Source organism: Rhinoderma darwinii (assembly GCF_050947455.1).
Source record: "Rhinoderma darwinii isolate aRhiDar2 chromosome 4 unlocalized genomic scaffold, aRhiDar2.hap1 SUPER_4_unloc_1, whole genome shotgun sequence".
In the NCBI taxonomy this organism is placed as follows: Eukaryota; Metazoa; Chordata; class Amphibia; order Anura; family Rhinodermatidae; genus Rhinoderma; species Rhinoderma darwinii.
In genome coordinates, this window is record NW_027461753.1 from 542212 (window position 1) to 566134 (window position 23923).

Genomic DNA, 23923 nt, shown 5'->3' on the forward strand with positions numbered 1-23923 from the left:
ATAGTCTATATGTCACCCTCACATTCTGCTGTATAGTCTCTAAATGTCACCCTCACTTTCTACTGTATAGTCTCTACAGGTCTCCCTCACATTCTACTGTATAGTCTATATGTCGCCCTCACATTCTGCTGTCTAGTCTCTATATGTCTCCCTCAGATTTTACTGTATAGTCTCTGTATGTCTCCCTCACATTCTGCTGTATAGTCTATTTGTCTCCCTCACATTCTACTGTATAGTCTATATGTCACCCTCACATTCTGCTGTATAGTCTCTATATGTCTCCCTCACATGCTGCTGTTTAGTCTCTATATGTCTCCCTCACATTATGCTCTATTTTCTCTATATGTCACCCTCAAATTCTGCTGTATAGTCTCTATATGTCACCCTCACATTCTGCTGTATAGTCTCTATATGTCACCCTCACATTCTGCTGTATAGTCTCTATATGTCTCCCTCACATTCTGCTGTATAGTCTCTATATGTCACCCTCACATTCTGCTGTCTAGTCTCTATATGTCTCTCTCATATTCTACTCTATATTCTCTATATAACTCTCTCATATTCTGCTGTATAGTCTCTATATGTCTCCCTCACATTCTACTCTATAGTCTCTATATGTCTCTCTCATATTCTGCTGTCTAGTCTCTATATGTCTCCCTCACATTCTACTCTATAGTCTCTATATGTCTCTCTCATATTCTGCTCTATAGTCTCTATATGTCTCCCTCACATTCTGCTGTATAGTCTCTATATGTCTCCCTCACATTCTACTGTATAGTCTCTATAGGTCTACCTCACATTCTACTGTATAGTCTCTATAGGTCTACCTCACATTCTACTGTATAGTCTATATGTCACCCTCACATTCTGCTGTATAATCTCTATATGTCTCTCTCATATTCTGCTGTATAGTCTCTATATGTCTCCCTCACATTCTACTCTATAGTCTCTATATGTCTCTCTCATATTCTGCTGTATAGTCTCTATATGTCACCCTCACATTCTGCTGTATAGTCTCTATATGTCTCCCTCAAATTCTGCTGTATAGTCTCTATATGTCTCCCTCACATTCTGCTGTATAGTCTCTATATGTCTCCCTCACATTCTGCTGTATAGTCTCTATATGTCTCCCTCACATTCTGCTGTATAGTCTTTATAGGTCTACCTCACATTCTACTGTATAGTCTCTATAGGTCTACCTCACATTCTACTGTATAGTCTATATGTCACCCTCAGATTTTACTGTATAGTCTCTATATGTCTCCCTCACATTCTGCTGTCTAGTCTCTATATGTCTCCCTCAGATTCTGTTCTATGGTCTCCATATCTGCCTCACATTCTGACAGAGTGGGAAAGGCAGGAAGATAGAGAAGGCCGGTGACAAATTCATAAATTAAACTTTTCACTAATGTAACACTGTAGAGAATGATAACGTATCTTTTAAGAAAACACAAAGCAACAATATTTTGTTTCTTTTGTCATATAACAGACAGGAAGTGGCAGGACGTCCATCTGTTATATTGACCACTTTGTATATGATAAATTAACCTTATCTTGACCACATTGTGTTATCCAATAGAACAGGTCTACATACTAATTCTTATTGGCTATATAAACTGCTGTAATGTCAGTGTGTGGTTCTGTGTAACACAATATAAACCTGCCGGCATCTATGTGATTCCTACTGGAGATAGAGAAGCTACAGCCAGCTATGATAGCAGGAAGAAACTAATGGCGGAAAGATGGGGAAGGCGGGAGAGATGGGGGAGGCGGGAGAGATGGGGGCGTTGGAGAGATGGGGGTGGTGGAGAGATGGGGGCGGTGGAGAGATGGGGGCGGTGGAGAGATGGGGGAGGTGGGAAAGATGGGGGCGGGTGGAGAGATGGGGGCGGTGGGAAAGATGGGGGCGGTGGAGAGATGGGGGAGGCGGGAGAGATGGGGGCGGTGGGAGAGATGGGGGCGGTGGAGAGTTGGGGGCAGTGGAGAGATGGGGGTGGTGGAGAGATGGGGGCAGTGGAGAAATGGGGGCGGTGGAGAGATGGGGGCGGTGGAGAGATGGGGGCGGTGGAGAGATGGGGCGGTGGAGAGATATGGCGGTGGAGAGATGGGGGCAGTGGAGAGATGGGGCGGTGGAGAGATGGGGCGGTGGAGAGATGGGGGCGGTGGAGAGGTGGGGGAGGTGGGAGACGCGGGAGAGATGGGGGCGGTGGAGAGATGGGGAGGCGGGAGAGATGGGGAGGCGGGAGAGATGGGGGGTGGAGAGATGGGGGCGGTGTAGAGATGGGGGCGGTGGAGAGATGGGGCAGTGGAGAGATGGGGCGGTGGAGAGATGGGGGCGGTGGAGAGGTGGGGGAGGTGGGAGACGCGGGAGAGATGGGGGCGGTGGAGAGATGGGGGAGCCGGGAGAGATGGGGGAGGCGGGAGAGATGGGGGCGGTGGAGAGCTGGGGGAGGCGGGAGAGATGGGGGGGTGGAGTGATGGGGGCGGTGGGGAGATGGGGCGGTGGGGAGATGGGGGCAGTGGAGAGATGGGGGCGGTGGGGAGATGGGGCGGTGGGGAGATGGGGCGGTGGAGAGATGGGGGCGGTGGAGAGGTGGGGCGGTGGGAGAGATGGGGGCGGTGGAGAGATGGGGGAGGCGGGAGAGATGGGGGGTGGAGAGATGGGGGGGTGGAGAGATGGGGCGGTGGGAGATGGGAGAGGTGGAGAGATGGGGGCGGTGGAGAGATGGGGGCGGTGGAGAGATGGGGCGGTGGGGAGATGGGGGCGGTGGAGAGGTGGGGAGATGGGAGAGGTGGAGAGGTGGGAGAGGCGGGAGAGATGGGGGCGGTGGAGAGCTGGGGGAGGCGGGAGAGATGGGGGGGTGGAGTGATGGGGGCGGTGGGGAGATGGGGCGGTGGGGAGATGGGGGCAGTGGAGAGATGGGGGCGGTGGGGAGATGGGGCGGTGGGGAGATGGGGGCGGTGGAGAGATGGGGGCGGTGGAGAGGTGGGGGAGATGGGGGCGGTGGAGAGATGGGGGAGGCGGGAGAGATGGGGGGTGGAGAGATGGGGGGGTGGAGAGATGGGGCGGTGGGAGATGGGAGAGGTGGAGAGATGGGGGCGGTGGAGAGATGGGGGCGGTGGAGAGATGGGGCGGTGGGGAGATGGGGGCGGTGGAGAGGTGGGGAGATGGGAGAGGTGGAGAGGTGGGAGAGGCGGGAGAGATGGGGGCGGTGGAGAGGTGGGAGAGGCGGGAGAGATGGGGGCGGTGGAGAGGTGGGAGAGGCGGGAGAGATGGGGGCGGTGGAGAGGTGGGAGAGGTGGGGACCATCCCATGTTTGGAAATTGATTTCTAGGTAATTATTACTAGAGAAGTTTTTTGCAAAAATTGTAAGGAAATATTTGGGGTTAATAACATGGAATGATCACGCGATCTGTCGCCAGCGGATGTTTCGTGCTCTGATTCTGCTATATTCTTGCCTTTCTCTGGATCTTCCAGGTTTTTAACTTTGTGACTATGACAATAATTTCTGATCTTCTGTCTTTAATTACGATTATTTATTGCATGACGCCTTGTAGAGCCCATGTGGCGGGGGTTATGACCGTAAACAAATGAGTGCAGGTCATTGATGAAGACTCCGGAGGAGAAGTCGTCGCGGTGACATCACACGTCAACCGGTCACGAGACATCCGCTGCATTGTCCAAGTTATATTGCATTATTTTCTGTAATAGTGAAACCATCTTATTTATAACCTGCTCCAATAATATCCGAAAAAGAGCAACCCACAGCAGAGGAATACTGATAACTATGTGAACCCATGTAACAAACATAGAAGGAGACACATGACCATCTGTGTGATATCAAACTGAGTGTCTGTTTAACAAGTGTAAAATTACACTGGGGATGTCTGTATTACATGTGTGATATTACACGGGGAGCGTCTGTATTACATGTGTGATATTACACGGGGAGCGTCTGTATTACATGTGTGATATTACACGGGGGCAGTGTCTGTATTACATGTGTGATATTACACGGGGAGCGTCTGTATTACATGTGTGATATTACACGGGAGCGTCTGTATTACATGTGTGATATTACTCGGGGAGCGTCTGTATTATATGTGTGATATTACATGGGGAGCGTCTGTATTACATGTGTGATATTACATGGGGAGTGTCTGTATTACATGTGTGATATTACACGGGGGAGCGTCTGTATTACATGTGTGATATTACACGGGGGAGTGTCTGTATTACATGTGTGATATTACAGGGGGAGCGTCTGTATTACATGTGTGATATTAAACGGGGAGCGTCTGTATTACATGTGTGATATTACACGGGGAGCGTCTGTATTACATGTGTGATGTTACACGGGGAGTGTCTGTATTACATGTGTGACATTACACAGGGAGTGTCTGTATTACATGTCTGTTATTACACGGGGGCGTCTGTATTACATGTGTGATATTACACGGGGAGCGTCTGTATTACATGTGTGATATTACACGGGGAGCGTCTGTATTACATGTGTGATATTACACGGGGGAGCGTCTGTATTACATGTGTGATATTACACGGGGAGCGTCTGTATTACATGTGTGATATTACACGGGGGAGTCTGTATTACATGTGTGATATTACACAGGGAGCGTCTGTATTACATGTGTGATATTACACGGGGAGCGTCTGTATTACATGTGTGATATTACAGGGGGAGCGTCTGTATTACATGTGTGATATTACAGGGGGAGTGTCTGTATTACATGTATAATATTACACGGGGGCGTCTGTATTACATGTGTGATATTACTCGGGGAGCGTCTGTATTACATGTGTGTTATTACACGGGGAGCGTCTGTATTACATGTGTGATATTACACGGGGAGCGTCTGTATTACATGTGTGATATTACACGGGAGTGTCTGTATTACATGTGTGATATTACACGGGATGTCTGTATTACATGTGTGATATTACACTGGGGATGTCTGTATTACATGTGTGATATTACACGGGGAGCGTCTGTATTACTTGTGTGATATTACACGGGGAAGTGTCTGTATTACATGTCTGATATTACACGGGGAGCGTCTGTATTACATGTGTGATATTACACGGGGAGCGTCTGTATTACATGTATAATATTACACGGGGAGCGTCTGTATTACATGTGTGATATTACACGGGGAGCATTTGTATTACATGTGTGATATTACACGGGGAGCGTCTGTATTATATGTGTGATATTACATGGGGAGTGTCTGTATTACATGTGATATTACACGGGAGAGTGTCTGTATTACATGTGTGATATTACACGGGGAGCGTCTGTATTACATCTGTGATATTACACGGGGAGAGTCTGTATTACATGTGTGATATTACACGGGGAGCGTCTGTATTACATGTGTGATATTACACGGGGAGCGTCTGTATTACATGTGTGATATTACACGGGGAGCGTCTTTATTACATGTGTGACATTACACGGGAGCGTCTGTATTACATGTGTGATATTACACGGGAGCGTCTGTATTACATGTGTGATATTACACGGGGAGCGTCTGTATTACATGTGTGATATTACACGGGGAGTGTCTGTATTACATGTATAATATTACACGGGGAGCGTCTGTATTACATGTGTTATATTACACGGGGAGCGTCTGTATTACATGTGTGATATTACACGGGGAACATCTGTATTACATGTGTGATATTACACGGGAGCGTCTGTATTACATGTGTGATATTACACGGGGAGCGTCTGTATTACATGTGTGATATTACATGGGGATGTCTGTATTACATGTGTGATATAACACGGGGAGCGCCTGTATTACATGTGTGATATTACACGGGGAGTGTCTGTATTACATGTATGATATTACACGGGGAGCGTCTGTATTACATGTGGGATATTACACGGGGAGGAGCGTCTGTATTACATGTGTGATATTACATGGGGAGTGTCTGTATTACATGTGATATTACACGGGAGAGTGTCTGTATTACATGTGATATTACACGGGGAGAGTCTGTATTACATGTGTGATATTACACGGGGAGCGTCTGTATTACATGTGTGATATTACACGGGGAGAGTCTGTATTACATGTGTGATATTACACGGGGAGCGTCTGTATTACATGTGTGATATTACACGGGGAGCCTCTGTATTACATGTGTGATATTACACGGGGAGTGTCTGTATTACATGTGTGATATTACACGGGGAGCGTCTGTATTACATGTGTGATATTACACGGGGGAGCGTCTGTATTACATGTGTGATATTACACGGGAGTGTCTGTATTACATGTGTGATATTACACGGGATGTCTGTATTACATGTGTGATAATACACTGGGGATGTCTGTATTACATGTCTGATATTACACGGGGAGCGTCTGTATTACATGTGTGATATTACACGGGGAGCGTCTGTATTACATGTGTGATATTACACGGGGAGTGTCTGTATTACATGTATAATATTACACGGGGAGCGTCTGTATTACATGTATAATATTACACGGGGAGCGTCTGTATTACATGTGTGATATTACACGGGGAGCATTTGTATTACATGTGTGATATTACACGGGGAGCGTCTGTATTATATGTGTGATATTACATGGGGAGTGTCTGTATTACATGTGATATTACACGGGAGAGTGTCTGTATTACATGTGTGATATTACACGGGGAGCGTCTGTATTACATGTGTAATGTTACACTGGGAGCGTCTGTATCACATGTGTGGTATTACACGGGGAGCGTCTGTATTACATGTGTGATATTACACGGGGGCGTCTGTATTACATGTGTGATATTACACGGGGAGCGTCTGTATTACATGTGTGATATTACACTGGGGCGTCTGTATTACATGTGTGATATTACAGGGGGAGCGTATGTATTACATGTGTGATATTACACGAGGAGGTCTGTATTACATGTATAATATTACACGGGGAGCGTCTGTATTACATGTGTGATATTACACGGGGAGCGTCTGTATTACATATGTGATATTACACGGGGAGCGTCTGTATTACATGTGTAATGTTACACTGGGAGCGTCTGTATCACATGTGTGGTATTACACGGGGAGCGTCTGTATTACATGTGTGATATTACACGGGGGCGTCTGTATTACATGTGTGATATTACACGGGGAGCGTCTGTATTACATGTGTGATATTACACTGGGGCGTCTGTATTACATGTGTGATATTACAGGGGGAGCGTATGTATTACATGTGTGATATTACACGAGGAGGTCTGTATTACATGTATAATATTACACGGGGAGCGTCTGTATTACATGTGTGATATTACACGGGGAGCGTCTGTATTACATGTGTGATATTACACGGGGAGCGTCTGTATTACATGTGTGATATTACACGGGAGAGTGTCTGTATTACATGTGTGATATTACACGGGGAGCGTCTGTATTACATGTGTGATATTACACGGGGATTGTCTGTATTACATGTGTGATATTACACGGGGAGCGTCTGTATTACATGTGTGATATTACACGGGGAGCGCCTGTATTACTTGTGTGATATTACACGGGGAGCGTCTGTATTACATGTGTGATATTACACGGGGGAGCGTCTGTATTACATGTGTGATATTACACGGGGGGCGTCTGTATTTCATGTGTGATATTACACGGGGAGCGTCTGTATTACATGTGTGATATTACACGGGGAGCGTCTGTATTACATGTGTGATATTACACGGGGGCGTCTGTATTACATGTGTGATATTACACGGGAGTGTCTGTATTACATGTGTGTTATTACACGGGGGAGCGTCTGTATTACATGTGTGATATTACACGGGGACTGTCTGTATTACATGCGTAATATTACACGGGGAAGTGTCTGTATTACATGTGTGATATTACACGGGGAAGTGTCTGTATTACATGTGTGATATTACACGGGGGAGCGTCTGTATTACATGTGTGATATTACACGGGGGAGCGTCTGTATTACATGTGTGATATTACACGGGGAGCGTCTGTATTACATGTGTGATATTACACGGGGGAGCGTCTGTATTACATGTGTGATATTACACGGGGAGTGTCTGTATTACATGTGTGATATTACACGGGGAGTGTCTGTATTACATGTGTGATATTACACGGGGAGTGTCTGTATTACATGTGTGATATTACACGGGGGAGCGTCTGTATTACATGTGTGATATTACACGGGGGAGCGTCTGTATTACATGTGTGATATTACACGGGGGAGCGTCTGTATTACATGTGTGATATTACACGGGGGGGCGTCTGTATTACATGTGTGATATTACACGGGGGAGCGTCTGTATTACATGTGTGATATTACACGGGGAGCATCTGTATTACATGTGTGATATTACACGGGAGTGTCTGTATTACATATATGATATTACACGGGGAGTGTCTGTATTACATGTGTGATATTACACGGGGAGTGTCTGTATTACATGTGTGATATTACACGGGGGAGCGTCTGTATTACATGTGTGATATTACACGGGGGAGCGTCTGTATTACATGTGTGATATTACACGGGGAGTGTCTGTATTACATGTGTGATATTACACGGGGAGAGTCTGTATTACATGTGTGATATTACACGGGGAGAGTCTGTATTACATGCGGGATATTACACGGAGTGTCTGTATAACGTGTGATATCACATGGGAAGAATCTGTATTTGATGTGACATATTACAGGGAACGAATCTGTATTACATGTGTGATATTACAGGGGGATTATCTGTATTACATGTGTGATATTACAGGGGGATTATCTGTATTACATGTGTGATATTATATGAGACATCTGTATAACATGTGTATTTATTACATGGGAGTGCCTGTATGAGATGTGTGATATTACATACGGAGCATTTGTATTTCATGTATTGTTACATTGGGGATGTGTTTGTATTACATGTGGGATTTTACACTGAAGTGTCTGTATTACACGGGGTGCATCTGTATTACACAGGGTGCATCTGTTTCACACGTGGGATATTACACGGGGTGCATCTGTATTACATGCATCATATTACATGGGGTGCATCAGTATTACACATGGGATATCACCCGGGGTGCATCAGTATTACACATGGGCTATCACACGGGGTGCATCTACTTTGCATAAGTAATCGTTGAGGTGCATCTGTATTACATGTATCATACTAGACGGGGAGCATTAGTATTACATGCGATATTTCACAGTGACATGTGTATTACATATCTTAGGACTGCTGTCATGTATGAACATGACTCCATGCTCACCTGTACAGATCACACCCGCATCCTGGGAGTGGATACAGAGACTATTTTTGGATACAACTCCTCCGCATTGGGATAACGATGACTCGGTGCCATTACAGAACAGTTTTTCCAGCCATATTGATCCGTTCCCGGGGCTGAAATAAGCTCCTCCGTGGGCTCGTTGTGCAGGTCCGCAACCAACTTGTCTGCACACCACACGAGCATCGAAGAGATCCCAGGTGTCATCACACACGGTGCCCCAGGCCTGGTTGTAGAAGACCTCCACCCGTCCTGAGCACGAGGAATTCCCACCAACCAGTCTCACCTTAGATACCCCTGCAAGACGTATGACGGAAGTATGATGTAGCAGGTCAAGCATGCATGATGTATACTGATATATATGAATAAGTCAGGCATTAAAAGGAGCCCTACCAGACATCAATGTCCACATATTCACACTTAGCTGCGGCTATTCACCTCTAGCAGGATGTGGACATTGATGTGGATGGTGTCCCCATGACAACACTGCCCCTGGCGGGCTTTGGGCCTTGACTTCGGCTGAGATTTGTCCTCTGGTTGCTGTGGGTCTTTATACCTGATTGTGAACACATCGCCTCCGCTTCACCGGTCTCGCAAGTGTGCCCTTTGGACATGACAGAGCTGCATTCAGATAGACTTGCTTCATGGCCGGCACAGTAGACGCTGCGCAGATCAGTTTGGGATTCGGGGTCTTTACGTATTGACATTGTCTTGACATGAGCACGCTCAATAGCGAGGCCGCAGCCTAACTGCCTACACAGCACAGCCTCCTCCTCCACATCCCATTCCATGGCAGGCACTATATTCCACTTAGTATCCTGGAAAGCCGTCACTTTACCGGAACAAGCGCTGCTGCCCCCCGTTAACGACACCTTGGAAATAGCTGTACAAGACGAAGACAATACAAGAAGATGAGATGAACGGTGGAGGACCAGCTGGTGGTGTGGATGTCTCTACTTTGAGCTCTACAGAAGATGTCAGTGGTGGAGCTGAGCTGTGTGGTACTATCTGATGGTATAGACGTGTCTACTATAAGTTCTACAGGTAAATACACCAGTGGTGGAGCTGAACGGTGGAGGACCAGCTGCTTGTGTGGATGTCTCTACTTTGAGCTCTACAGAAGATGTCAGTGGTGGAGCTGAGCTGTGTGGTACTATCTGATGGTATAGACGTGTCTACTATAAGTTCTACAGGTAAAGACACCAGTAGTGGAGCTGAACGGTGGAGGACCAGCTGGTGGTGTGGATGTCTCTACTTTGAGCTCTACAGAAGATGTCAGTGGTGGAGCTGAACGGTGGAGGACCAGCTGGTGGTGTGGATGTCTCTACTTTGAGCTCTACAGACGATGTCAGTGGTGGAGCTGAGCTGTGTGGTACTATCTGATGGTATAGACGTGTCTACTATAAGTTCTACAGGTAAAGACACCAGTGGTGGAGCTGAACGGTGGAGGACCAGCTGGTGGTGTGGATGTCTCTACTTTGAGCTCTACAGAAGATGTCAGTGGTGGAGCTGAGCTGTGTGGTACTATCTGATGGTATAGACGTGTCTACTATAAGTTCTACAGGTAAAGACACCAGTGGTGGAGCTGAACGGTGGAGGACCAGCTGCTGGTGTGGATGTCTCTACTTTGAGCTCTACAGAAGATGTCAGTGGTGGAGCTGAACGGTGGAGGACCAGCTGCTGGTGTGGATGTCTCTACTTTGAGCTCCACAGAAGATATCAGTGGTGGAGCTGAGCTGTGGAGGACCAGCTGGTGGTGTGGATGTGTCTACTTTGAGCTGTACAGGAGTTCGGGTGATCTCACATGCCCAGTTGCCCAGTCCCTCCGCCCTGATCACTTTGTACAATTCCACTATTACATCAAGCCTTATGCTCCAGTCCTACCCAGAGCTGCATCCACAATTTTCACAGTTTTATGTTACCAGGGTGCAGTGCATTGGAGATGAGAGTGTTTTTACATGGGCACTGCCCGATAACGAGCGCTGATCGTCAGTAATGATTTGTCGACTGGCGCACGTTTGCTCTATTTACATGAAGCAATGATCACGGTTATGTGGAAACAAACGATTGTTAATAGGATCATCCGTCCCCACGCATTTTGCTTCTTGAGGGCTCCTTTCTTTACACGGTGAGATGTGCTGCCCACAAACGAACATTTTTATGGTAGGATAAAAGATCCAATCAGCCAACAAACGAGCATTTGCTCATTCATCGGCTGATCGCTGCCACGTTTACACATGTTCATATGAGCGTTCAATCATCGACTCGTGTAAGGGCCTCAGGTGACTATAAAGGGTCTATATGTCAAAGACACATTTCAAGGAGCGGTCTGATAGAAGATAATTCCCTCAATGTCATATCCAGAGTAGACCCGGGACTTTGATCTGCAGTGTGTGGCACTGACCTCCACCCTCCACGTGGCCTCTGACATGATGACCCATGTGATGTATGGGATGATAACCTTCCCGTATATACATAGAGTATATCACACCTGATGTAGAGCAGACAATTCCCGCATGGATGTTGTAGAGGCATGGCTGTGTGCTCCAGAGACTGAGGCTGCATTCAGATATCTGAGATTCTGCCCCAGAACAATGTGTTTCCTCCACCGTCCTCCACGCAGAACCAGCTTCTCCAACCATATTCTCCTGGATCTTCAGAAGAGGTCCACAGCCCATCTGTCTGCATACAACTGAAGCAACCCGCTCTCCAAAGCTCCAGAGGCAGAATCTATTCCATGTGTTATTGAGGGAAATTTCCACTATCCCATCGCAAGGTCCAGAGCCATTGACCAGTTGAACCTTGTTGAAACCTGTGTAACCGGAGGAGGGATGGAGAGGGGAGAGAAACCATGTTAGTAACCTGAAGAGAGAACATTAATGATAGGTACACATGAGACTCACCAGAAGATAAGCAGCTGACTCCTGCACTTTGTTGAGGTCTCGTTGGGTCCTGGTCAGTCCACGTTCCCAGTAAACACTCTGAAACGTCATGCTCATCGCCAGTACAATCCACCTTCTCCAGGACACTCCCAGGTGCTGGCCCAAATGCATCTCTGTCCAAGGCCTCCAGAGAAGGACCACACTTCAGCTGCCTGCAGATGACATCCGCTCCATGTCTGTCCCAGTGTTTATCACTCAACAAGCCCCAGGAATTGTTGTAGAGAAGCTCCACTCTCCCCCGGCAGTGGTCACCGCCATCTGCCAACCTCACCTGAGACAAAACTAGGGAAGAGTAGAAGGAGCTGAGGTCACATTTCAATTACCCAGCGGCCAAAACAAGGTCTCACTGGCGAGGGAGTCTCGTTCCTTGACTTCTAAGCTGGCCATGAAAGCTGCACCTTAAATTCTGTTACTTACAGAGGTCACTATGGGCAATTAATGGGTAATAGATGAGTGGTGGAAGTGACAAAGACTGCTCGGAGATATCCAAACAGAATTGTTATTGAACAAGGGTGTACATACAATACCAGCGACCATAAAGTTATGGGGCCCATGGGTCCCAGCTCAGGCTGTTTGAGACCCATTGACAAGCCCCCCCCCCCCCCTTCTCCACATAAACCTCAAAATTTGAACAATTGCGGAGAGAATTGTCCTGCATCATTCTGCATTTCTCTAATGGGGCCTGGATGACATCAGGATTTTTGCTATGTGGCCCCTTCTCTTCTATGTACACCCCTGGATTGATCCTCATCTTACAAGCCGTTTCTCGACACCATCGCAGCTCCCACATTGGTCATCAGCTTTTCTAAACTCCTAAATGTCAAATCTGCAACATATTGAGAACAGGGGAGGATGGCACCGGGACTGACGTTCCCTGGGGGGGGGGGGGGGGGCGTGATTTAGGGACCAGTGCTCTCCAGTACGTACAGATGGGACTTACGAGCTTTCTTGGCGCTTCGTTCCTTCCCCTCGATGCTGCGACACACTGATTGCGCCACTGCAGACAGAGCTCTGTCAGGACTCGGATACTCCAGCAGGTGATATAAATGGGTCTTTGGTGGGAATGACACCACCTCATACAATTTATAGTCCTGGGATTTCTTGAATGTCACTGCAAATATCTCCACGCCAGCTCTCTTCAGTTTGTGTATTTTGGGCTTCATAAACAGATAGGGGTGGTAGCCATCAAGCAGGAGGATGAGGACGTATGACGTGTGGTAGGTGCCCGGCTGTGGTTTCCATGTCATGGAGTTAATGAAATTGACTATGTAATTTTCCTGTATGATGTATCTGACCGTCCCCAAGTCTTGATGGCTGCGGAAATGCTCCTTGATTGTCTTCAGATTAGAATCGTGCAAGTGGAGCGTTACCTGATGCTTTGCGTCATTCTGCATCTCTTCTACAAACCTTCTGACTGTCTCCAAGTTATGGTAATTATCGCCGTATAGAAAGCGGTCAATGTAGACCATAATCTCTGCAGAACTGTGGACCCCATGGGAACAACCTGCGAGAGGCAGAATGGGGACAATGGTCAGGTTATCGCAAATTGTCACAAAGGGCAAGGCTGCTCCCTTCACCATCACTGGGATTTACCAGCAGGGTCAGACTGGCCCACCGGTGGACGAAAGCTAGAGCAGGGAAGGTGCAGCCTACCACTCGGTGGGAGACCGCGGCCTAGATCTACAGCAGCGTCTGGATAAGGCGCAGTCATGGCCGCACCGAAGTCTCCCTGGACACTACGGAGGCCCTCTGGATCACCTCTACTGCCTTTGAGGAGGACCCTGGCTGGTTGCTGCTTACAAGGAGGGGAGGTGAGGGTGCGTTGTTCCTACCCTGTTCCCTTCAGGCCTCCTGCTGGGATAATCGACCAGTTACCCACTACCCTGTCACCCATACTCGACTCTCCACGACTCCACCAAGGGGAATATTATAGCCTGGTCTTACCACCATCTGCAACCGCTATTGTGGCCTACTAGGCCTTAGAAGCCACGGTCTTGATTTCTGACAGCCAGCCCTGCAGCGACTCTCTGGGGCAGTATAACACCCCAATCGGGCCCTGACAATCCCCCACTCAGTGAGCAGGGGCCCCCCACTCAGTGAGCAGGGGCTGCTCGCTGGACTCTCAAGGGGCCTATCCTGATTTGAAAATGATTACTCAAATATCTTCATATTCACCCAGTGCTACTATTCTTTGTTATCTGCCATATGGGGTTCCTTGGAGCTGTGGACTCGTTCTTTTGAGTGTGCCGCGATACCTGACAGACTCTCCCTCCTCTCCTATGCTAGTGATCCTCTGAATATACCGATATGTGCCCCGACCTGAGTCTTATCTGCTGTTTGTACGTCTACACAATCTAAAATTATTGACAAAATGGAGGCAACGTCTGGTGGTGCGGCTGGACCCCCGCAATACCCGTCCGCCTGGATCCTCCACCACCACTGATCTACCTGCGGAGCCGTCCATGCTGGATGTTCTGAGAGCCATTACCGAATCTCTCACTGAACTAACAGAAGAAATCGCTGCTCTCCAGACGGACTCCCGCCACTCCCTTATGGTATAACGCTCTTCGGCCCCCTTTATGGAGTTGAACTTGATGGACATGTGTCTTTTTTCAGCCGTACTAACTATGTAACTACTATGTAACTATTCTGAATTTGCATGATGTGGAGGATAAAATAGCCACTTTTGGTCCGAGGACGTCCTCTTTCTTACTCGAGATGTTGCAACGCTCTACAGCAGTATCCCACCTTCTCTCGGGCTCTGTAGCCTGACTAGTATCCTTGAGATACCCGAAGATGAGCAGAGAACAAGCAAATGTCACCCCCCCCCCGGGCCTGGAATTAATCCAGAATATTAATGTCTTCACATTTCAAACATCAGTCTATCACCAGCACACATGGCTGACGTTAGGGGGGGCAAACTGGGCAATTGCCCAGGGCCTCCATCCTGCCCGTGGCTGCTACGGAGTCCGAGGAATCCCGCGCCGCCCGTCCCATAACATTCATGCTTGGAAGCGTCACTAGCACCAGAGGGGGCCCCGGTTCTAGCAACAGCCACATTCACTTGTATCTGCCTCCTCAGGACGCAGATACAAATGAATACTATAGGCTATGGGCCACGTTAGGCCTGCAGCATATTATGCGTTGGGAAGAATCCCTGCTCTGTCCATTGCGGGAACAGGCCAAGGTAAATACAATATTAGGGTTTTTTGGGGGGGGGGGAGTGTGGCACTATATACAAGGGAGGGGGGGGCTGTGTAGCTCTATATACAAGGGAGGGGGGCTGTGTAGCTCTATATACCAGGGAGGGGGGCTGTGTGACAAATCTTCTACACTCCCTCTAAATTATTTAGGATGGGTAGATTACCCTCCCCTTCTCGCCCTCACTGATCTTTTCTGCATGTGTTCTGGGAATGACCAGTTATCTTTAGCTTTTGGGCAGATATTATGGAATTTCTTGAGTTTAATCATCTCTTGTGAGTCCTGAAGCCAAAGATTTTCTGACGTTGGTAGAGGAGCTTCTACGTCCTGTGGTGTCCAGATCTCTGATGATTCTTCTCTTATTTTATACCAAGAAAACGATTCTCACCCATCGGAAACACCCGAGGTTCCGTTCTATAGGCGTTGATCTCAATGGTAAATCTCAATCTTCCGCTCTTTAAACTTACATGAAGCGGGAGGTCGTCCTGGTAAACACACAAACATATGGCGCCATGGACAGCGAACCCCGAAACTCGTCATGATCTCTTATGGGAGCCTCAGAAATGCTCCTTTGGTTTTAGGCAAATATTAACGCCCCCACAGACTGCCTGCTCCCTTATTTTCTAGGTTTTGTAAAGATGGTTCTCTTTTCTACATAATATGATCCATTGTGTATACCATGCTGTTTCTTTTATGTATTTTAATTGGCCTCTTGTATTCTGGTACATTTGTACATCTGTTTTACATGCTAGCTGTAATGTATATTATGTGTATTGTGTTCCATGAGATCTTAAGCAAAGTTACATTAAAATAATAATAATCTATAGATGAGTTATTGATTCACTATCAAACTTGTCAATTTCATAACCTATCTTTAGCCGGAGGGGCCGATGAGCAGGTGAAGGGTCGGGGATGAGCAGGTGAAGGGTCGGGAATGTGCAGGTGAAGGGTCGGGAATGTGCAAGTGAAGGGTCTGGGGATGAGCAGGTGAAGGGTCGGGGATGAGCAGGTGAAGGGTCGGGGATGAGCAGGTGAAGGGTCGGGGATGAGCTGGTGAAGGGTCGGGAATGTGCAGGTGAAGGGTCGGGAATGTGCAGGTGAAGGGTCGGGAATGTGCAGGTGAAGGGTCAGGGATGTGCAGGTGAAGGGTCAGGGGATGAGCAGGTGAAGGGTCGGGGATGAGCAGGTGAATGGTCAGGGGATGAGCAGGTGAAGGGTCGTGGATGTGCAGGTGAAGGGTCAGGGATGTGCAGGTGAAGGGTCAGGGGATGAGCAGGTGAAGGGTCGGGGATGAGCAGGTGAATGGTCTGGGATGAGCAGGTGAAGGGTCGGGGATGAGCAGGTGAAGGGTCGGAGATGAGCAGGTGAAGGGTCGGGGATGAGCAAGTGAATGGTCGGGGATGAGCAGGTAAAGGTTCGGGCATGGGCAGGTTAAGGGTCGGGGATGAGCAGGTTAAGTGTCGGGGATGAGCAGGTTAAGGATCGGGGATCAGCAGGTGAAGGGTCGGGGATGAGAAGGTGAAGAGTCGGGGATGGGCAGGTTAAGGTATGAGCAGTAGATTTCTATGATCATGTGCAGTGTCAGGTATGAGCAGTAGAGGAATATGAACATGTGCAGGGTCGGGTATGAGCAGTAGAGGTCTGAGCATGTGCAGGGTCGGGTATGAGCAGTAGAGGTCTATGAGCATGTGCAGGGTCGGGTATGAGCAGTAGAGGTCTATGAGCATGTGCAGGGTCGGGTATGAGCAGTAGAGGTCTATGAGCATGTGCAGGGTCGGGTATGAGCAGTAGAGGTCTATGAGCATGTGCAGGGTCGGGTATGAGCAGTAGAGGTCTATGAGCATGTGCAGGGTCGGGTATGAGCAGTAGAGGTCTATGAGCATGTGCAGGGTCGGGTATGAGCAGTAGAGGTCTATGAGCATGTGCAGGGTCGGGTATGAGCAGTAGAGGTCTATGAGCATGTGCAGGGTCGGGTATGAGCAGTAGAGGTCTATGAGCATGTGCAGGGTCGGGTATGAGCAGTAGAGGTCTATGAGCATGTGCAGGGTCGGGTATGAGCAGGAGAGGTCTATGAGCATGTGCAGGGTCGGGTATGAGCAGTAGAGGTCTATGAGCATGTGCAGGGTCGGGTATGAGCAGTAGAGGTCTATGAGCATGTGCAGGGTCGGGTATGAGCAGTAGAGGTCTATGAGCATGTGCAGGGTCGGGTATGAGCAGTAGAGGTCTATGAGCATGTGCAGGGTCGGGTATGAGCAGTAGAGGTCTATGAGCATGTGCAGGGTCGGGTATGAGCAGTAGAGGTCTATGAGCATGTGCAGGGTCGGGTATGAGCAGTAGAGGTCTATGAGCATGTGCAGGGTCGGGTATGAGCAGTAGAGGTCTATGAGCATGTGCAGGGTCGGGTATGAGCAGTAGAGGTCTATGAGCATGTGCAGGGTCGGGTATGAGCAGTAGAGGTCTATGAGCATGTGCAGGGTCGGGTATGAGCAGTAGAGGTCTATGAGCATGTGCAGGGTCGGGTATGAGCAGTAGAGGTCTATGAGCATGTGCAGGGTCGGGTATGAGCAGTAGAGGTCTATGAGCATGTGCAGGGTCGGGTATGAGCAGTAGAGGTCTATGAGCATGTGCAGGGTCGGGTATGAGCAGGAGAGGTCTATGAGCATGTGCAGGGTCGGGTATGAGCAGGAGAGGTCTATGAGCATGTGCAGGGTCGGGTATGAGCAGTAGAGGTCTATGAGCATGTGCAGGGTCGGGTATGAGCAGTAGAGGTCTATGAGCATGTGCAGGGTCGGGTATGAGCAGTAGAGGTCTATGAGCATGTGCAGGGTCGGGTATGAGCAGTAGAGGTCTATGAGCATGTGCAGGGTCGGGTATGAGCAGTAGAGGTCTATGAGCATGTGCAGGGTCGGGTATGAGCAGTAGAGGTCTGTGAGCAGCAGAGGTGAGAAGAAAAAGTCTATAAGTAAGTTAGGGGTGAATATGTGCAGGAGTAGTCTATAAGCAGCTGAAGGGTCAGGTATAATTAGAGGAGATCATTGAGCAGGTGAAGTGTCTGGTCTGAGCAGGATAAATCAAGGAGTTGGTGATGCATCAAGTATGAGCAGAAAAGTTCTGTGCGAGGGTTAAAGGAACAGTGTTACCACAATTTTTTTTTAATGTTAAAGATGTTAGTGCTTTATTAAAAACGTTTGGATTAATTTGTGTGTTACTTTTTCTTCCCTATGGGGGCTGCCATTTTTTTTTCCATTTCTGTATGTGTCGATTAACGACACATACAGACATGGAATACGGCAGCTCCAGTCCCATAGGGACTGCGAACGGGGCCCGTTCCATCCACTAACATGTACGCCGCTGTGTGGGAACGGCGCATGCGCCGCTCCCACACAGTTCAATTTGAAATGCGCGCCATCCGGCGCCATTTTCCTGTGGACCGGAAGTCGCGGCCGGACAGTAAGATTACTACTTCCGGTCGCGGCTTCCGGACTTGTGCACATGGAGCAGCGGCAGCAGACGGAGCGGATGAACCGGAGGGAGCGGCGGTGACTGGAGCAGGTAAGGGATTTCTATGTATGTTTGTGTTCAGTGTGTGTTTACTACTGTATGTAAAACTTCTACACTGTGTGTTAGCTCAAAAAATGGCGACACACAGTGTAGGAGGTTAGACCGTTCAAACCCCTCGTTTCTCCCGGCACTAGCCAGGATAAAGGAGGGGGGGATTCTCAGAGCTCACTAGAGCGAGGGCTTTTTACCCAATTTTGCAGCATAAAGCAATGTGGTTGCTTTACCACATGCAATGCTGCAATTTTGGGAATGGCTCCATCTAGTGACCAGCAATGGGAAATATTATAAATTAGAATCCAATTGAATCCCATTTATAATATTTCCTGACTCGTGAAAAAAATAAAATAAATTAGAACAATGTTTAATCACCTACACACTAATTGTTTAACTAAAAAAAAAAAAATCATGTTTTGCTGGCAACACATTCCCTTTAAGAGTAGGGCAGGAGAGGTCTAAATAGGTGAAGGTTCAGGGAAGAGCAAAAGGAATCTGAGCAGGTGAAGGGACAAGTATGAACAGGACAGGTCTTTGTACATGTGAAGGGTCAGGCATGAGTAGGAGAGATGTTTGAGCAGGAGAGGTCTATAAACTGACAAAAGGTCAAGTTTGAGAAGAAACGGTCGGTACATGAACAGGAGGTTAGGTAATAGCAGAACAGGTCTGTGAACAAGTGGAAAGTCAAGTAGCAGCAGGAGAGGTCTATGAACAAGTGAAGGGTCAGGCATGAGCACGGTCTATGAGGAGGTGAAGATAACGGCATGAGCAGGAGAGGTCTATGAGGAGGTGAAGAGTAAGGCATGAGCAGGGTCTATGAGGAGGTGAAGATGAGGGCTTGAGCAGGAGAGGTCTATGAGGAGGTGACGAGTAAGGCATGAGCAGGAGAGGTCTATGAGGAGGTGACGAGTAAGGCATGAGCAGGAGAGGCCTATGAGGAGGTGACGAGTAAGGCATGAGCAGGAGAGGCCTATGAGGAGGTGACGAGTAAAGCATGAGCAGGAGAGGTCTATGAGGAGGTGACGAGTAAGGCATGAGCAGGAGAGGCCTATGAGGAGGTGACGAGTAAGGCATGAGCAGGAGAGGCCTATGAGGAGGTGACGAGTAAAGCATGAGCAGGAGAGGTCTATGAGGAGGTGACGAGTAAGGCATGAGCAGGAGAGGTCTATGAGGAGGAGAGGTCTATGAGGAGGTGACGAGTAAGGCATGAGCAGGAGAGGTCTATGAGGAGGTGACGAGTAAGGCATGAGCAGGAGAGGTCTATGAGGAGGTGAAGAGTAAAGCATGAGCAGGAGAGGTCTATGAGGAGGTGAAGAGTAAGGCATGAGCAGAAGAGGTCTATGAGGAGGTGAAGAGTAAGGCATGAGCAGAAGAGGTCTATGAGGAGGTGAAGAGTAAAGCATGAGCAGGAGAGGTCTATGAGGAGGTGACGAGTAAAGGATGAGCAGGAGAGGTCTATGAGGAGGTGAAGAGTAAGGCATGAGCAGAAGAGGTCTATGAGGAGGTGAAGAGTAAAGCATGAGCAGGAGAGGTCTATGAGGAGGTGACGAGTAAAGGATGAGCAGGAGAGGTCTATGAGGAGGTGAAGAGTAAAGGATGAGCAGGAGAGGTCTATGAGGAGGTGACGAGTAAGGCATGAGCAGGAGAGGCCTATGAGGAGGTGACGAGTAAAGCATGAGCAGGAGAGGTCTATGAGGAGGTGAAGAGTAAAGCATGAGCAGGAGAGGTCTATGAGGAGGTGACGAGTAAAGGATGAGCAGGAGAGGTCTATGAGGAGGTGAAGAGTAAAGGATGAGCAGGAGAGGTCTATGAGGAGGTGACGAGTAAGGCATGAGCAGGAGAGGTCTATGAGGAGGTGAAGAGTAAAGGATGAGCAGGAGAGGTCTATGAGGAGGTGACGAGTAAGGCATGAGCAGGAGAGGTCTATGAGGAGGTGACAAGTAAGGCATGAGCAGGAGAGGTCTATGAGGAGGTGACAAGTAAGGCATGAGCAGGAGAGGTCTATGAGGAGGTGACGAGTAAGGCATGAGCTGAAGAGGTCTATGAGGAGGTAAAGAGTAAGGCAGGAGAAGTTTATGAGGAGCTCAGGTGGAGCAACAGAAGTCTATGAACAGGAAAGGGTGAAGTATGAGCAAGAGAGGTCTATGAGCAGATGATGGATAAAATATGACCAGGAGAGGTCTATGAGCAAGTGAAGGGTGGGGTATGAGCAGGAGAGGTCTATGAGCAAGTGAAGGGTGGGGTATGAGCAGGAGAGGTCTATGAGCAAGTGAAGGGTGGGGTATGAGCAGGAGAGGTCTATGAGCAAGTGAAGGGTCGGGTATGAGCAGGAGAGGTTTATGAGCAAGTGAAGGGTCGGGTATAAGCAGGAGAGGTTTATGAGCAAGTGAAGGGTGGGGTATGAGCAGGAGAGGTCTATGTGCAAGTGAAGGGTGGGGTATGAGCAGGAGAGGTCTATGAGCAAGTGAAGGGTGGGGTATGAGCAGGAGAGGTCTATGAGCAAGTGAAGGGTCGGGTATGAGCAGGAGAGGTCTATGAGCAAGTGAAGGGTCGGGTATGAGCAGGAGAGGTTTATGAGCAGGTGAAAGGTAGTGTATGAATTTGGTGTATGTGTTTGGTTGTAGCAGCAGTAGTGAGCAGTGGGCAATACTACCTAATATTTGTGTTTATTATGTAATAACATAATCTTGGGGACCCCACATAAATATGTTCAGGATGTCATGTTCTGAATCCATGTAGGACCCTAGCAAGCTCCCCTTTTCAGTCATCAGAACTCTAGTGGACAACTCTAACTCTTCTCAATACTACTCATGAACCCCGATAGTAAAACTTTTTGGACCATGAGTAAACCTGGTTTTGAAACCTCAGCCACCTTCAATTACCTTGGTCTCTCGTAGACCCAGAATGACCATGTCCTAATTTTCAGCTCCTCTGGGACTTTGGGGACAGAGACTAAAGCCAGTTTTCCTCAGTTAAGAAGCTGCTGAGACCCACCTTCAATATGTGCTGCAGTGCCGACGATGATGAGGATGAGCCGGATGTAGACTGACATGGTGGCTGGAAAATCAGGGACTACCACCGTAGCTGTCTAACTCTGTGATAGTACAAGGGCTCAGAGGTCCTGCTTATCAGCTGGTTAATGTGAAAACAGCAAACAGAGATTTGGAGGATTCTTCTATTTGTTTAGCAGAGAAACATCCAGAGTGCAGAATGTCCTGCGATACAGAAAACACAGAGAACGTAAACCTGTATCCAACACCCGAGAACGTAAACCCGTACCAACACCCGAGAACGTAAACCTGTACCAACACCCGAGAACGTAAACCTGTAACCAACACCCGAGAACGTAAACCTGTACCCAACACCCGAGAACGTAAACCCGTACCAACACCTGAGAACGTAAACCTGTACCCAACACCCGAGAACGTAAACCTGTACCCATCACCTGAGAACGTAAACCTGTACCCAACACCCGAGAACGTAAACCCGTACCAACACCCGAGAACGTAAACCTGTACCAACACCTGAGACCGTAAACCTGTACCAACACCTGAGAACGTAAACCTGTACCTACCACCTGAGAATGTAAAGCTGTACCCAACACCTGAGAACGTAAACCTGTACTAACACCCGAGAACGTAAACCTGTAACCAACACCCGAGAACGTAAACCTGTACCCAACACCCGAGAACGTAAACCCGTACCAACACCCGAGAACGTAAACCTGTACCAACACCTGAGAACGTAAACCTGTACCTACCACCTGAGAATGTAAAGCTGTACCCAACACCCGAGAACGTAAACCTGTAACCAACACCCGAGAACGTAAACCTGTACCCAACACCCGAGAACGTAAACCCGTACCAACACCCGAGAACGTAAACCCGTACCAACACCCGAGAACGTAAACCTGTACCAACACCCGAGAACGTAAACCTGTACCAACACCCGAGAACGTAAACCTGTACCAACACCCGAGAACGTAAACCTGTAACCAACACCCGAGAACGTAAACCTGTACCCAACACCTAAGAACGTAAACCTGTATCCAACACCCGAGAAGTAAACCTGTACCCAGCACCTGAGAACGTAAGCCTGTACCCAACACCCGAGAACGTAAACCTGTAACCAACACCTGAGAACGTAAACCTGTAACCAACACCTGAGAACATAAACCTGTACCCAGCACCTGAGAACGCAAACCTGTACCCAACACCTGAGAACGTGAACCTGTACCCAACACCTGAGAACATAAACCTGTACACAGCACCCGAGAACGTAAACCTGTACCCAACACCCGAGAACGTAAACCTGTACCCAACACCCGAGAACGTAAACCTGTACCAACACCCGAGAACGTAAACCTGTACCCAACACCTGAGAACATAAACCTGTACCCAGCACCTGAGAACGCAAACCTGTACCCAACAGCTGAGAACGTGAGCCTGTACCCAACACCTGAGAACATAAACCTGTACCCAACACCCGAGAATGTAAACCTGTACCCAGCACCCGAGAACGTAAACCTGTACCCAACACCCGAGAACGTAAACCTGTACCCAGCACCTGAGAACGTAAACCTGTACCAACACACGAGAACGTAAACCTGTACCCAACACCTGAGAACATAAACCTGTACCCAACACCGAGAACGTAAACCTGTACCCAACACCCGAGAACGTAAACCTGTACCCAGCACCCGAGAACGTAAACCTGTACCCAACACCCGAGAACGTAAATCTGTACCAACACCCGAGAACGTAAACCTGTACCCAACACCTGAGAACATAAACCTGTACCCATCACCTGAGAACGTAAACCTGTACCCAACACCCAAGAACATAAACCTGTACCTACCACCTGAGAGCGTAAACCTGTACCCATCACCTGAGAACGTAAACCT

General features: G+C 48.3%; 2 protein-coding genes across 2 annotated transcripts; both read right to left on the minus strand.

The window, feature by feature from the left end:
- Positions 1-1438: 1438 nt before the first annotated feature.
- On the minus strand, positions 1439-3409 carry LOC142683591 (uncharacterized). The gene has a single exon (XM_075847439.1). It carries the CDS (start codon positions 3308-3310, stop codon positions 1700-1702), a length of 1611 nt encoding a protein of 536 aa, XP_075703554.1. The 5' UTR covers positions 3311-3409; the 3' UTR covers positions 1439-1699.
- Positions 3410-3515: 106 nt separating this feature from the next.
- LOC142683589 (scavenger receptor cysteine-rich domain-containing group B protein-like) lies at positions 3516-22212 on the minus strand. Its single transcript, XM_075847438.1, has 7 exons — positions 22015-22212; positions 13205-13768; positions 12226-12546; positions 11814-12134; positions 9879-10205; positions 9305-9619; positions 3516-3703 (listed from the first exon to the last, which is right to left on the minus strand). The coding sequence occupies exons 1-7, from the start codon at positions 22070-22072 to the stop codon at positions 3687-3689; spliced, it is 1923 nt and encodes a 640-aa protein (XP_075703553.1). The 5' UTR covers positions 22073-22212; the 3' UTR covers positions 3516-3686.
- Positions 22213-23923: the final 1711 nt, after the last annotated feature.